Source organism: Chrysemys picta, chromosome 7, assembly GCF_011386835.1.
Source record: "Chrysemys picta bellii isolate R12L10 chromosome 7, ASM1138683v2, whole genome shotgun sequence".
NCBI classification, from domain to species: Eukaryota; Metazoa; Chordata; order Testudines; family Emydidae; genus Chrysemys; species Chrysemys picta.
Genome location: NC_088797.1, coordinates 54,947,346 through 54,963,931, shown reverse-complemented (window position 1 = coordinate 54,963,931; position 16,586 = coordinate 54,947,346). Strand labels below are relative to the sequence as shown.

General features: G+C 44.7%; 1 protein-coding gene across 2 annotated transcripts; it reads right to left on the bottom strand.

The window, feature by feature from the left end:
- Positions 1-2,599: 2,599 nt before the first annotated feature.
- EIF3F (eukaryotic translation initiation factor 3 subunit F) lies at positions 2,600-15,693 on the bottom strand. Of its 2 annotated transcripts, XM_005285622.4 has the most exons (8): positions 15,369-15,693; positions 14,972-15,042; positions 14,348-14,427; positions 13,054-13,191; positions 10,793-10,884; positions 8,288-8,424; positions 7,473-7,586; positions 2,600-3,021 (listed from the first exon to the last, which is right to left on the bottom strand). In XM_005285622.4, exons 1-8 carry the CDS (start codon positions 15,658-15,660, stop codon positions 2,944-2,946), a joined length of 1,002 nt encoding a protein of 333 aa, XP_005285679.1. In that variant the 5' UTR covers positions 15,661-15,693; the 3' UTR covers positions 2,600-2,943. The 2 variants fall into 2 exon arrangements, with proteins under 2 accessions (XP_005285679.1, XP_023963756.1); XM_024107988.3 differs by lacking the exon at positions 13,054-13,191 and having other exon boundaries at positions 15,369-15,686.
- Between the last annotated feature and the right edge of the window lie 893 nt (positions 15,694-16,586).

Genomic DNA, 16,586 nt, shown 5'->3' with positions numbered 1-16,586 from the left:
TGCTGGGATGCGAAGCCATGCATCACGAGGCGTTGGGACAGGACCCAGAATGCCCCGCCCCTCCCTCCTGCCTCTTCCTACAAGCCAGAGCGCCAGAATGGGAAGAGGTGCTCTGTGGTATAGCTGCCCATAGTGCACCGCTCCCAATGCCGCTGCAAGTGCGGCCACGCCAGTGCGCTTGCAGCTGACAGTGTGAACACACTGCAGCGCTTTCCCTACTGTGCTCTCCGAGGGCTGGTTTAACACACAGTGCTCTACATCTGCAAGTGTAGCCATGCCCTAAGTTTTGTTTGAAGAAATTTCAACTGTCCAGACATATAAGAACGTGTTCTGCACATTTTACAAGTTCTGCAAGAAGTACCACCTCTTCTGCTTCCTAGGAGTTGTGTAACTTTTCTTCCAAGATGCATAGTGAAGGAGGCAAAAGTCTAACTAAATATTATCACATTTGCAGTAATGCATGGTTTTATTTGAACAGAAGGTGCACTGCCACACAAAAGGTGCCATTCTGAAATTGGTTAGAAAATATGGACAGAAAATCCATCACTGGAAAACCCAAGGAGTAGAGTTTAGGAAAAAGAGTTACCCAGTAACCTATAAAAAAAGCCAAGATGGATATAAGCATGAATGGAACTGCTGGAAAATTAATTTTCCATCTCTACTTAATAATATGGCACTAAGTTCTATGGCCAACTGACCCCATACATTACTTGGGCTCTCTTCTCTGGGAACTCCACTCAGCAATACAGCCCCTCACTGGTAAGGGTCTCCTCTCTGTACTACGTGAATACAGCCCACAAAGCCAGTTGCTTTTATTAGCCAATCCTACATCCAGTTTTAAGGTGTCTCTATTACCATGCCAAAATTTTAAAGTGCTTGTATACTGTAGTCACCTCAAACAGTGTAACTCATGTCTTACCTTTTCATTCTGAGAACGCTGCATTTTAATTTTGCTGTGGATAGTACTCCATTTATGAAACTGTATTGATTTTAGTTATTTCAACCTGTAAAGCACTATCAGGGAAATCAAGATTATTTCAGCATTGTTATCTCACAGTGAACTGCAAAAAGGAAAAAAATTGCCCTTGTCCTTTTTTTTGCGTCTTTATGATGATTAAGAAAGGTTAAAAGGTTCCTCCCCTCTCCCCTAGCTTGTTTTCTTACATTAGAAATTCAGGTCATCTTGGGAGACTATGTTGATTGGAGAACTAGTAAAAGTGACATCACAAGAGCTAAACGTGTGTACATTGAGCAAACAAGAGGGAAAATAGATTTTTGTTCAGACTTGTACAACTTGGCTTTGGTTTTAACAACATTTAACTTCAGTTTGGAATAAGGAAGCCTTTGTTACAGATTCAATATTCAGCCATTTTATGCTTTCAATTAAGATGTTAGAGCACAATAAATATCCTGGAGACCACTCAGCAATCCTCTATCAACACAATGACCTTCTACAGGCCTTTGTCAAGTATACAGAAGTAGAGAGGACAAGCCCAGTTTAAAAATTCTTTGCAGGCCACCTTAAAGAGCCAGATTTGTAATTTGCGTCCCATTTCAGAATTTGTATCTGACAAATTAACACAGATGGAGTCAATGCAACACTAGCTTCAATGTTCCTCTTGAACTACATTTACAGTCTAATGCAATAAAATGACAAAATGTATTTTCTGGCAGGAGTCTCATTAGACAAGCCATCCTCAGCACAGCTAAACAGCCTCGCAGAGGAAACATTATTGGTTGACCCTGGAGAAAAGTCAGGTTTGCAATCAGATGCAAATCAGAGAGCATTATAGTTCCTCCAACTGAAAGTCTGCTGGGCATTGAAATAGAATTTCTAGGAAACATGAGAAGTTTCCAATCTACAGAATCTAGTCAGCATTATAGTCTTAGGACTCACGAAAGGAAGAAGCCCATGCAATGCTCCTCTTGCTCATTTTAACTTCAAAAATTCATACTGGAGTCTTCTTTGAATCACATCTGGTGTGCTAATTTTTTACAAATGACCAGGCAAGAAAGGCACCCTAGCAGATACATTTGCTCAATGACAGGTCTGACTTCAGAACTTTTCAGCTGTCAGTTCAGTTACCAGTAGCACTTCTCACCTCATTTCAATTCCCAATGCCTACTTTGTTTCTGAACACCTTATTCCATCACCCTGCATTCTTCCCCAAATGCACAGCAGCAGTGAGGTTCAATAGACTGCTGACTCACAGCTGATTGTACCACTCCTGCTCACATTCTGGTGCCAGGGAAGAGCTACTGTAAGGAAACAGTGAACAGTATCTAGCACAATGGGGTCTTGGTCCATGATGAGGGCTCCCAGGCACCATAGTAATAGAAACAATAGACAAAGGATGATTGTTCTGAAGACCTGTAACGAAGAGTGTTTTCCCTGACCAACTGCCTTCTGGTAACCGTGAAGGCACAAATGCAGAACTGAAGGAAAGTAGAGCGATTGACCCCATAGGGACTCTATAGAACTTGGTGCACTCCTATGTGTTCTACAATTTCCTCTTCTGAGATTTTTTTTTTTTTTTTTTTTAAAAGACACTACAACCACATATTGAGGAAGAAGACACCTATGGATGCAAAGTCGCTCTTATCAGTGGAATGGAACTTTTATTTAGAATCAATAATCCTCACAATACAATGGAGTTGTGTTTGTCATATAAATGGGTAACCTGGGACAGCAGCTCATGAGCCCTAAAGAGTAGCCATCAATTCAATTTTCAATAATGGGCCCACACCCAGTTTTGATTCAATATCTGAACCACAGTGGAAGGTTTTTTTGGGCAGAGGTGGGAATCAGAGGGATATGGGGGAATACTGAATCATTTAGGCAATTACATTAATGTCCAACTAAATTCAGTAGCAGAACAGACTGTAGGGAGAGTAGCTCTGCTGTATCTTCAGGCTCTCAAGTGAGAGAAGGCAGAGAGTCCATCATAAGCTCAGAAGTTTTTCATTGAGAGCAATCTGTGACTGAGTGAGATTTGCCAAGTAGGTCACCATCAGCAGGTCCTGAGAAAAAGAAATGGACAGCAGTTAGACTGATTAAGAGAATCAAAGAGAAAAGAGAAGGTGGTGATGTCAGATAGATGTGAATTTGTGTCATTAAAGCAATTTACAAAAACAGTGCAGTTGCCAAGCACCATTCTTCAGAGTGACACTGTTGGCTTCACAACTTAGTTTCCACTTCACTCACCAATACAGGATACCTTGCATTCCTATAATACTCTGAATTTACAGTGCTTTTTTATCTATAGTGCTCCGAGCATTGCAAGCATTATCCCCATTTCACAGATGGAGAAGAGAAGGCATATAGTGGTTAAGTGACTTGGACAAAGTCACACAAGTCACTGAGAATCAGGAATATAAATCCATATATCCTGATTCCCAATCCAAGTCAGAAGTAGCAACTTTCATCTTAAGAATCCCAAACCATCTTACACAGAAGTTCATTGAAGCAGTTGTTTAAACAGCACACACCACCACTACACAGGGCATTAGGACAAGATGTGAATGCTCCAGTCAATCAAAACTGCAGGGGGAAATGAAGGGAGACCATGTAACTACCAGTATTTCATTTTAGCTAGAACACGGGGGTCAACAACTCTATCCTTAGGGAAAGTGATCGGGGCCTTTGTTGGTATAGCACCTTCAGCAGCCCTGCACCCCTCCAAGGCAATGCTTGGGGGAATACTGGATCAAAACAACTCTGAGGAAATGCTCCTACTGAATCAACACCACCACCTTCTGCAGCAACTAGCTGATCCCTGGATGCCTCCCATCCAACTACTGAACTAGCCTGATCCTGCTTATAACACTTGCCACTTTTACAGAGGGTCTTAAAGTGCCTTACAGACATTACACTTAAGAGTTGGTGTTCTAATTTATAGGTGGGCAAACTGAGGAATAGAAATTGTGACTCTCTCCACTTATCACGGGAAGATGAGCTGGGAACAGAACCTGGTTCAGTCCCATGCTCTAAGCAATGGATCCACTCAGCTTAGCTTGTTAGAGCTGACGGGCTCAAAACAAAGTGGTACTGATGCAGGTTTATCATGGGCAACGTACACATCACAGAAATAGTCCCTTAAAAAAAATCTGAAGCCTAAGGTTACTAGACAAAAATATTAGGCATCTCACCTTTTATCCCAGTTGCCAGTTATCTTTGAAGTCCAGACTGCAGTAAGATCTGGCTATTTACACAGTTGTCCTAAATATTTCATGTCTCAAAACAATCTAATAGCTTTCAGGTTATTCACATAATTCCTAGCAAGTTTAAGAAGGATTCCTTTGCCTTTAATTATTGAAAAGGCTGCCCTGAGAAGTTCCCTCATCTCTCCCAGGTAGCTTTGCCCTCCTATTTCCAATTTTTGGTTACTAGTTAAAAACAGTTTCTCTAGTCACCAGCCTGGTTTTGCCTTTTTTGGCCCTCTCTCTTTATGAGCCTCATTCCCTCAGCCTAACCTGACAAGTTACTAAGAATCCTTGTTCACATCAGATACTCAGCCATGAAGAATGGGATTGTTGGAGACTGGGAAAGGACCACATCTTCCACGATGTAGACAGAAATGCCATTCTCTCTAGATGGATAGAAATTCCACACTTGAATAATAAAGAGTACAGCAGCAGGAATATACTACCAACCACCTGAGTAGAATGGTGTAGGTGACTGAAATGCTTGGAGATTAGAAACACTATGAAGACAGAAAACCCAATAATAATGGGGATTTCAACTCTCCCCATATTGACTGGATGTGTCATCTCAGGATGGGATGCAAAGATAAAATTTCTAGACTCCATTAGTGACTGCTTCTTGGAGCAGCTAGTCCTGGAACCCACAAGGGGAGAGGCAATTCTTGATTTAGTCCTAAGTGGAGAACAGGGTCTGGTCCAGGAGGTGAATACAACTAAACCTTTCAGCAATAGCGACCATAATGTAATTAAATTTAACATCCTTGTAGGGGGAAAAAATTCCAAAGAAACCCACTGCGGTAGCATTTAACTTCAAAAAGAGGAACTAAACAAAAATGAGAAAGCTAGTTAAACAGAAGTCAAAATGAACAGTAACAAGACAAATGCCTGCAAGTTGCATAGGAACTATTTAAGAATATAAATAGATGCTCAAACTAAATGTATACCCCAAATAAAAAACACAGTAAGAGGACCAAAAAAATGTCACAATGGCTTAATAAGAGTGCAAAAGAGGCTGTTAGAGACAAAAAGACATCCTCTAAAAAATGAAAATCAAATCCTACTGAGGAAAATAGGAAGGGGCATAAACTCCGGCAAGTCAAGTGTAAAAGGATAATATGGCAGACCAAAAAAGAATTTGAAAAGCAACTAGCAAAAGAAACAGGAAGCCTGCCAAACAATCAGTGGGCTACTGGACAATTGAGGGGCTAAAGGATCAATCAAGGAAGACAAAGTCCATTGCGGAGAAGCTAAATGAATTCTTTGCATCAGTCTTCACTGCAGAAGATGTAAAGGAGATTCCCACATGAGCCATTCTTTTTAGGGGACAAATCTGATGAACTGTCCCAGATGGATGTGTCAAAGATGGTTTTGGAACAAAGTAATACATTAAACAGTGATAAGTCACCAGGACCAGATGGTATTCACCCAAGAGTTCTGAAGAAATTCAAATATGAAATTACTGAATTACTAACTGTGGTATGTAACCTATTGCTTCAATCAGCCTCTGTACCAGATGAGTGGAGGACAACTAATGTAATGCTGATTTTTAGAAAAGGCTCCATAGGTGATCCTGACAGTTACAGGCCAGTAAGCCTAACTTTAGTACCAGGCAAATTGGTTGAAATTATAGTAAAAACAGAATTATAAGACACACAGATGAACACAATATGTTGGAGAAAAGAGTCAACACTGCTTTTGTAAAGGGAAACCATGCCTCACCAATCTATTAGAATTCATTGAGGGTGTCAACAAACACGTGGACGTGGGTGATCCAGTCGATACAGTGTACTTGTACTATCAGAAAGCCTTTGACATGGTTCCTCACCAAAGGCGGTTAAGTAAGGAGTTATGGGATAAGAGAGAAAGTTCTCTCAGATCAGTAACTCATTAAAAGACAGGAAACAAAGGGTAGGAATAAATGGTCAGTTTTCATTGAATATAGGTGACTAACAGGGTCCCTGAAGGTTCTGTACCGGGACAAGTGCTATTCAACGGATTCATAAGTGTTCTGGAAGGGGGGGGAGGGGGGAACAGTGAGGTGGCAAACTTTGCTGACAATACAAAATTACTCAAGATAGTTAAGTCCAAAGCTGACTGTGAAGAGTTACAAAGGGATCTCACAAAACTGGGTGACTGGGCAACAAAATGGCAAATGAAATTCAACATTGGTAAGTGCAAAGTAATGCACATTGGAAAACAATCCCAACTGTACATACAAAGTGATGGGATCTAAATGGATAGTTCTCTTAAAATGTCCACTCAATGTGCAACAGCAGTCAAAAAAAGCCAACAGAATGTTGGGAATCATTAAGAAATGGATAGATAAGAAGACAGAAAATATCAATTTTCCTCTATATAAATCCATGATACGCCCACATCTTGAATACTGCATGCAGGTCTGGTTGCCCCATCTCAAAAAAGGTATTGGAATTGGAAAAGGTTCAGAAAAGGACAACCAATTATTAGGGTTATGGAACGGCTACCATATGAGGAGGGATTAATAAGATGGGGACTTTTCATCTTGGAAAAGAGATGACTAAGGGGGGATATGATAGAGGTCTATAAAATCATGACTGGTGTGAAGTAAATAAGGAAGTGTTATTTACTCTTCATAATACAAGAACTAGGGGTCACCAAAGGAAATTAATAAGCAGCAGGTTTAAAACAAACAAAAGGAAGTATTTTTTCACACAATGCTCAGTCAACCTATGGAACTCCTTACCAGAGGATGTTGTGAAGGCCAAGAATATAACTGGGTTCAAAAAAAGAACTAGATAAGTTCATGGAGGATAGGTCCATCAATGGCTTTAGCTGGGATGGGGTCCCTAGCCTCTGTTTGCCAGAAGCTGGGAATGGGTGACAGGGGATGGATCACTTGATGATTACCTGTTCTGTTCATTCCCTCGGGGTACCTGGCATTGGCCACTATCGGAAGACAGGATACTGTGCTAGATGGACCTTTGGTCTGACCCAGTACGGCTGTTCTTATGAAAGCTTGGTTAATGCTTCCTACTGTTATTCAGTGTTTGGGGGGCGGGGGTACTGGCAGATCTGAATAGCTCCCTTCATATATATTTTTAATTTCAGTAACATTTGTTAATTGTGAAGCCAGGCTGACAAATGGGAAAAGGACAGACACCTCTCTCGTCTCGCATAACCCAGGGACAGGTAAACAATAGATTTGCTGTGGATCTCAGAGAGATTCCTCATGAGGCGAAAGATTTCCAGTATTCATGAAACACCCAGAAGAACTGAGTAACAGGACTCACGTTAATATTGCTGTTCAGCATTGTCTCAAAGTCCTCCGGTGAAATCTTTGGCACCTGGTTAATAAGATCCATCAGGAAGCGCCCAACAGTGTTGTCAGCAGCCACTTTACCGGACTAACCATAAAAATAAAGACATTTTACAATGAGCAAGATACAACAAACTTACTGCACAGAACAGGAAGAGCTGAGACATACAAATGCAGGGAAAGCTCTCACCCTCTCCTATATGAACTGGATTAGATTCATAGATTCTGTGTGATCTGGTCTGAACTTCCCCCAAATAATTCCTAGAGCAGATCTTTTATACAATCTTGATTTAAAAATTGTTAGTGATGGAGAATCCATTATGACCCGTGGTAAACTGTTCCAATGGTTACTCACTGTTAAAAATGTGAGCCTTATTTCTGGTCTGATTTGTCTAGCTTCAACTTCCAGCTGTTGGATTGTGTTACAGCTCTCTTGGCTAAATGGAAGAGCCCATTATTAAATGTTTGTTCCAATGTAGGTATTTATAGATTAATCAAATCACCCCCAGGACTTAAGCAGCTCAATTTATTTAGTTTAACGAAGGGAAGGTTATCACTACAAGGCATGTTTTCTAATCCTTTAATCATTCTCATGGCTCTTCTCTAAAGAGTCTCCAATTTATCAACATCTTTCTTGAATTGTAGGCACCAGAACTGGACACAGTATTCCAACAGTGCCAAATACAGATGTAAAATAACCCTCTACTCCTACTCAAGATTTCCCTGCTAATGCATCCCAGAATCACATTAGCTCCTTTGGCCACAGCATCACACAGACATTAGCCTTACCAGCACATCCTCTGCATACTGAAGCACTGTGCTCAGGGTATCCTGGATCCGGGCTGACGCTGCCCCCACCTGCTGCAAGTCACTGGATAAGCCAATCACTCGACTGGGACTCAAACAGGTTTTCATGATGAGATCAACTGTGAGGAGAGAGATGCTGAGAAACTGGCTGGCACAAGGTCAGCTTCAGCCACCAACCACTCCCCAGAAATTTCTAGGATGACATCTGCTTCAGCAAAACAGGAAATGCTTTTCCAGTGCTGCCTTTACTACCAATGTAATGTGGCATTTCCACAGGGATATATATTACTTCCGCGCCACTGTGCAATGCAGATTTTTGCAGAAAGTAGTGCTTTTTGTGCAGAATTTCCTTTCCCCACCAGAGATGGACTGCAGTGCTGCTGACCATGACTAGGGGCTACTTGAAATGGCAGAGCACAGCTTGCACATAGAAGATACTGTCAGGGGGATGGGGAGGGAGCTACAGGGATCCAGGCAACTACAGTTCCCAGCATGCTCTGAGGGAAGGAGGCAGTGGTGTGCAGGAAACTCCACACAAACCTGGCACTGAGCATCAAGCTCTCTCCCTGTCTGGATCCCTGGGCTCTGAGGGGTAGGGAGGTTGGCGTCTGGGCCTGGGCGGGGTTGGGGGGTGGGAGAGAGAGAGAGAGAGATGACATGGCTGGTTTATCGGGGGGGGTCGGGGATTCAGATGTATTGGCTTGTGGCAGGCACACGGCTGGGTTCTGGGAGGGAAAGGCTGTGGGTGTCCATCCCCCCAGCTGGGCTGTAGGGAAGAAGGGGCAGAGAAACAGGAACTCGGCTGTCATAGGGTTTTTTTTTATTATTATTATTAAACTCTTTACTCCTAAGGGAATTTGTGTGTCTATGTTGTCAGACATACTTGCTGACAGGCATTTTTAAATAAATCACCAAAATAATTAAAACTGGTGTGATTATGTAGTGTTCTTTTTGACAAAATTTGCAGAATTTTAAAATACTGTGCACAGAATTTTTATTTTTTTGGCACAGAATTCCCCCAGTAGTAATATATTAGCTACATGGGGGAGCAACGGAGGACACAGGCACATGTTCCATTGACCTTAATGGAGAATGCAGGTGCTCAGAATATCTAAGAATCAGAGCACTTTAATGCCTAAACATGAAACTGTAGGCACCCAAACTTGAAAGTTTTGGCCTCCATCCTGAGAAGCATCAGATTACTATTTGGTCTGAAAAAGAATGAGGGATTCCAGACATTTTGCTCAGCCTTTTCCCAGGTCCAAGCAATGACAATACTGCCCTCCTGGCACCTAGTACAGTTACAGCCTCACTGTGCAATTCATACACTCCAAGAAGTCCCAATGACGTCTTCAGCATGTCCCTGACTCATTTTCACATCCAGTAATCAGAAATTTGTAAGCTGGCCTCATGATATATGCAGTCTCACTTCAGTAGGGGACACTAATAATTTGAAATTGAGTTCCTAAGAGTTAATAGCAATGCCCCTTTTTTTGTGGTTTTACAATCATGTTTTCCAGTTCTGTATGTTTCTCTCTCCCAGGTTGCTGGGAGAGACTCTCACAAATTGGAAACTGACTATACCAGTGGTCCCCAAACTTTTTACACTGCATGCCCCCTTTCCTCTGTCCGTGCCCCCGACCCCCATCGCTGGGCTAAGGGGACTGGCAGCCAGGGCTAAGGGGCTGGCAATGGAGCTGGGTGGTGCTCCGTCCTCACCCACCAGGGGAGCTGGCCTGGGCCCCCCCAAACATTCCTCTGCATCCCACAGTTTGGGGACCTCTGGACTACACAGAGTGCTGTCAAATAGATGGAATGTATGAAATAATTCTCCAAACTCTGATATACAATCTCAGGAATTCCCTGTTGTCTCATGTCAATTCTGATTGAAACAGAAGTCACATAAAACATGCCAAGTACTAGGCATGTATGTAATCAAGGCTGACGGCCTTCTGAAAGAAAAGACCACTGCTGACACGAGGATGAGAGCCCCCAGTGTCTTTAATGTTAGGAACAGACATCTTTGCCTTTATCGCTCCCATTTTGTCTATAATCTCTTTGCTTCTTTACAGTGGTTTTGTGGCCTGACCTTTTGATACTTGGTTGTTTCTCTTCTCCACCCTCCCAGATCCCATTTTCTAATCCATTCACAATCCTCTATTGTACCCCACAGCTCAACGCTCTGCATTCACTCCACAACTCCTACATCTGTGCCACTCTGCCCCCAAAATGCTGGGCCACTTCAACTTTCACCAATCCCCAGAACTCTGACAGCACCATTTCATCAGCACTAAACAACAACAAGAAATCCTCTAATATGGGGAGCAGGGAAACAAAGAGGATGAGGCACTGAGCACCAAGGCAAAGACTTCTGTAAGCAGCTCTCAGGTACGCAAGCTAGGGATGCAGATTCCCGTGATCCCCAGACACGCAAATCAAGCGCCCAAATATCTGGTTAGGACCAACAAGAAGAACAAGCCAGCTTACCTCCTATCCGCTCAGTATCATAGTAAACATACTTCACTGTAAGAGGTGTGAACATCACCCCCATGGTCTTACCAGGGACCCCCATTGGAGCACTAGAAAAGACAAGATTTACATAACATAGCATAAGTAATAGCCAACACAGATGCGTCAACAAGTAATGCCAAACCAATTTCACTTCCTTCTTTGACAGGGTTACTGGCCTACTGGGTATGGGGGCAGCAGTTGACATGGTATGACATTCCCATAAAGAATATAGGGAAATGTGGTCTAGATGAAATGACTATCAAATGAGCGCACAACTGGTTGATAATTGCTCTTTGATTATGGCTTTTCAATGATTCACTGTCAAACTGGAAGTGCATGTCTAGTGGGGTCCTGCAGGGGTCAGTCCTGGCCTAGTACTACATAGTATTTTCATTCATGACTTGGATAATGAATTGGATACGTATAAAATTTGCAAATGACATCAAACCGGGAGGGATTGCAAGCACTTTGGAAGACAGAAATAGAATTCAAGAAGATCTAGATAAATTGGACCATAATGAGTAAGATGAAAATCAATAAAGGCAAGTGCAAAGTACTTCACTTAGGAAGGAAAAATCAAACACACAAATACAAAATGGGAAACAACTGGCTAGACTGTACTGCAGAAAAGGATAGTGAAGCACAAACTGAATATGAGCCACCAACGTGATACAGTTGTGAAAAAGGCTAATATTCTAGGGTGTATTAACAGGAGCGTCGTATGCAAGACATGGGAGATAACTATTCTGCCATACCCTGCAATGGTGAGGCCTCAGCAGGAGTATTGCAGCCAGTTTTGGGTTTCACACTTTAAGAAAGAGATGGATAAATTGGAAAGTCCAGAGAAGAGCAACAAAAATGATCAAAGGTTTAGAAATCTTGACCTACAAGGAAAGGTTAAAAAACTGGGCATGATTAGTGCTGAGAAAAGACAACTCGGGGGAGAATCTGATAAGTCTTCAGATACGTTAAGGGCTGTGATCATTCTCCATATCCATTGAAGGTAGGACAAGTAGTAATGTGCTTAATCTGCAGCAAGGGAGAGTTAGATTAGAAGAAAATTTCTAACAACTGGGATAGTTAAGTATTGAATAGGCTTGCAAGGGAAGCTCTGGAATCCTCATAATTGGATGATCTAGGTCAAGGATTCTCAAACTTCATTGCATCCCGACCCCCTTCCGACAACAAAAAACCCCACAAACCTAGGAAGCAGGACTGAAGCCTTAGCCTGCCGGAGCCCCGCCACCCTGACTGGGGGACAGGCAAAGTCCAAGTCCCACAGTCCTGGGCTGGGGGGGCGGGAGGGTGAAGAGCCTAAAAGCCCAAGGACTTCAGCCCCGGGCAGGGGCCTGTAATCTGAGCCCTGCTGCCCAGGGCTGAAGTCTTTGGGCTTCGGCCCTGAGGGAGTGTGGTGGCTCGAGCTTTAGCTTCGGCCCCAGGTGGCAGGGCTTGGGCCCTGGGTCTGAGCAAGTCTAAACACCAGCTCTGGCAACCCCATTAAAACGGGGTCATAACCCACTTTGGGGTCCTGACCCACAGATTGAGAACCACTGATCTAGGTATACGTGGGCCTGCCTCAGTGCAAGGGGATGGACTAGAGGACATCTCAAGGTCCTTCCAGTCCTACATTTCTCTGCTCTTCAGACAAACCTATTAAAAGAAGGGGACAGTAACCCTTTATCTGGTTTGCCTTCCCTACACTGAAGCAGAAGAGACTGAGCAGGTTACTCATTCTCACCAAGAACTGCATTCACACTTCTGGGGAGCTGTAATAGTAGTTACACAGTTGTTGGTCTAGAGAAATTCTAGAGATTCCCAGGGGTTCTCTTTAACACTCAAAATTTATTACACTTGTCCCATTTATATATATAGTTTTCAATGGGGAAAGTCAAGCATTCAGATAATCTGCAATTTCCTTCTGAAGTGCCATTCATACTAACCATTCATCTGTGGAGGTCAAGCCATTCCTTTGTTAATTGTGGCAAGTACTAATACAATTGTATAGATGGGAAAACAGAATCTCAGAGATTAAATCACTTGAGCATGGCGCCACGGTCAAAGACAGCTGGGAATAGAATCGAGAGACCTGGTTCACAGCCTCTGTTCTAGCCAGTAGACAACATTGCCCTAATTAGGACAATCAAGTAACTAGATCCCTCCCTACCCTAGTCTGTCCCTTTTTGATAATCCCACTGCAGATCTTTCTTTCCAAAGCGTGATCCATCTCCCCAAAATACCTGACATAGGCTTTAATGCTCATGCGCCCATTCTGGAGACTGGTGTCCACAGTGAGGTGGATTGGATTGTGTGCCTCCCGGCTATAATACTCATGGATCAGGACAGAGTGCTCTGTAATGTCATGGCCCGTAGCATACCTTAGAAAACACAATATAAGAACATGAGACTTGGGCATCCAACACTTCACATTTCAGAAATACTGGGATATTTGCCATTGATCAGTGATGTGCCCACAACTCTGCTCTGAACACATGATCAATTTGTAGCAGGATGTGAAGGGGAAAAGTTTGAGTACCATCTGCTCAGGACATCATTGCACTTTGCTATCAGATACATGAATTTAGATGCACTTATCATTAGGCTTTGAACTGCTCTCTGATTAAAAGTAATTCCAAGCACATTATAGGAAAATAAGCTCTTAGGTAAAGAGCTACAACCCAATTCCTCCATAAACTGACCATCAGAGCTAAAAATACAGGACTATATTAATCCAGCTGCTTTAACTGTCCTGCAGTTAATATCTTCAAAACATAATTAACTTAAATTCATTGCAGCTTGGACCTCACTGAGGTATATAAACTGCTAGCCTCCACAACAGCCTTCTGAAGAGAAGAGGAGTCAGGGTTTGCATTAATTTCTTCAGGAATAAAACAAAGCTGGTTCACAGAACCTCAGAAGAGACCTAATGAGGTTCTCCACACTCCACCCCTGAGAGGTCTACAAAGTGCAGTTCTCTATATCACTTCACCTGATTTTCCAACAATCTCTTGGGAGAAGACTCCAGCAGGACCGGCGCTTCCATTTAGGCAACCTAGGCGGTCTCCTAGGGCACCAGGATTTGGGGGGGTAGGGGGGAGCGGCAATTTTGCAGCAGGGGGTCCTTCCGCACGCCGGGTCTTCGGCGGCAATTCTGCGGCGGGTCCTTCACTCGCTCCGGGACCCACCGCCGAAGTGCCCCGAAGACCGGGAGCACGGAAGGACCCCCCCCGCCGCAGAATTGCCGACGACGACCGGGAGCGCGGAAGGACCCCTGCCTAGGGCACCAAAAACCCTGGCGCCGCTCCTGGACTCCAGTATCAGAAAATATTGCCCCACTACATACACTTTATTCCCTTTTTTAAACAATATATCCCATTTCCTGAGGTTTATATTCTATATCCCCAGCTGTCATTTCAGCAAACTATGCTGCTTATTCAAAGTCTATAATGCAGTGTACCGTATTTCAAGGTGCATAATGGGGCCACATAACTGCTAAGCACAAGTCACATGTTTGCAGTAGGGAAGATGACTTACCACCCCAAAATGATTTCACTAGGGGAAACCTTCTTGTGCAGCTCATACATATTCTTGGCAAATTCCATATCGACAGCCACCTGAAAACCACAACAAAGCAGCATGAGGCAATCAATTGCAGGAGTGCTTAAATTCTAGCAGCAGGTAGTGAAATGGAAGGTTCTTGTTGTCAATTAGACCTCAGAGAAGACTTTTCCCTTAGTAGTTACTAGCCCACTGAAAGCAGAACGAGTGCTTCATTGCCCTCCGTATACTAGGACAATGCGGAAGGATTTCACCAAAAGACCCTGCCAACATACATCATGTCTAGACTCTTCTAATCATACACCTCACTCAAAGGGTAGTGAATTCTAGAGCCACATGAGAGACTCAGACAGATCCAGGACTTCCAGAATACCAAAGGCAAAAGGTGAAACATGAAGGAAAGGAGTGCAAACATTAGTATGATGAGATTGTTCTCACTCATGCAGCTATCCTGATAGCCAAGTGAGCTAGCCCACTAATACTCAGCATCTTCCACCTGAGGACTTCAGAGTGTTTCACTGTCATGCCATTTAGTCTCCCAACTCTCCTCTGTGCTAGGATAGACACGCTCAGGGTACAGAGGCCGAGGCCATCACCCACCTCATCTTCAGACTCATTGTGTGGGACTGAGAAGCAATTGGTGACTTCCACGGAGAGCTTGTCCACAGTGCCTGCAGAGCAGAGAGTGAAACTGAGGGGAGATGTTGGGCAGACTCAAGCACCCCAGGCCCTACCCTGAGACGCCACCCAGGTGTGAAGCTCAGGCTCCCCTTACAGCGAGGGCCAAGGTGGAACCCAGGGGAGCGAGGGGGCCTTGACTAGCCAAGGGAAGCCTGGAAACCGACACTGAGCCCCGCCATCGAACCCAGCAGGCCGGGGGAGAGCCAGGCCCCACTGACCCCGGGGGACCAGAGGCGGTGGGGGCGGGGGAGAGCCGGGGACCGGAGACGGGGTGGAGGGGGAGGAGCCAGGCCCCGCTGATCCCGAGGGTTCTTACCTAGCAGGGTCCCGATAACCCGGGCCGCGCCCTCGTTGCGCCGCTCGAAGCTGTCCACGATGGAGGCCAGGATGACCGGGTGCAGCCGGACCACGCGGCCGCCGGGGAAGGGGCCAGGCAGCGCCGCGGGGACCGGCGGGCCCGGGACTGCTGTAGGGGGAGGCACAGGCGGCGCTGCACCTCCCGCTGGGGTCGCTGCTACTGGCGGTACGGCTGCTGGGCTTGGGGCTGCCGGGACAGGAGCAGGGACGGGGGATGGGGACGGGGACGAGACCTGAGCTACCGCCGCCATTTTGTAAAGAAAGGAGTGAGACCACCCACGCCAGCAATAATAGGCTGAGCCAGGCACCTGTTACAATCCCTGCCTTCTCATTGGATGGAAGATGAGTCCAGCCCGCCTCCTTCGCCTCTTAACCAACCCGGAGAGAGCAGGGGAACACCGAGCTCGCGGAGTGGGTGTGGACGTATCTAGGTCACGTCATCATTGGCTGATATTGACTATAGTTCCCGCCCCTTGAGTGTCCGCAAGCTTTCCCATTGGCTAGAGGTGACCCACCACTTCAGCATCGCAAGCTCATCTATTGGCTTGGCGATGGCTGTACCTGGGAGGGGATAGGGCCACGGGTCTCTCCAGTTGGAGAGGGAGGGAGCAGCTTCCCTTGCTGCCCTCATCCCGCTGCTGTCATTGGCATGGTACAGTGACCATACAATGTATTTAAATAGGCTCATCACCATGGTAACAAGTGACTGGCCGTCTTCTTGACTGTATCTCGCCTGTGAGGTGGGGATGGCCGTCATGCCGTCCTCTCCATGTCACCATCCTGCAGCCGAGGGAAGGATGAGAGAGAGAGGGAAGTCCAGATCCTCAACAGTTGCTCATGTCAATGGACATTTGGAGCCTAAAGGCCTGTGAGGAGAGGGGCCTAAGTGACTTGCCCCAGCTCACCTGAAGTCTGTTGTGGAGCAGGAAATCACTCACAGGCTTCAGAGTAGCACCCGTGTTAGTCTGTATCCGCAAAAAGAACAGGAGTACTTGTGGCACCTTAGAGACTAACAAATTTATTAGACCATAAGCTTTCATGGACTACAGCCCACTTCTTCGGATGCATATAGAGTGAAACATATATTGAGGAGATATATATACACACATACAGAGAGCATGAACAAGTGGGAGTTGTCTTACCAACTCTGAAAGGCCAATTAAGTAAGAGAAAAAAA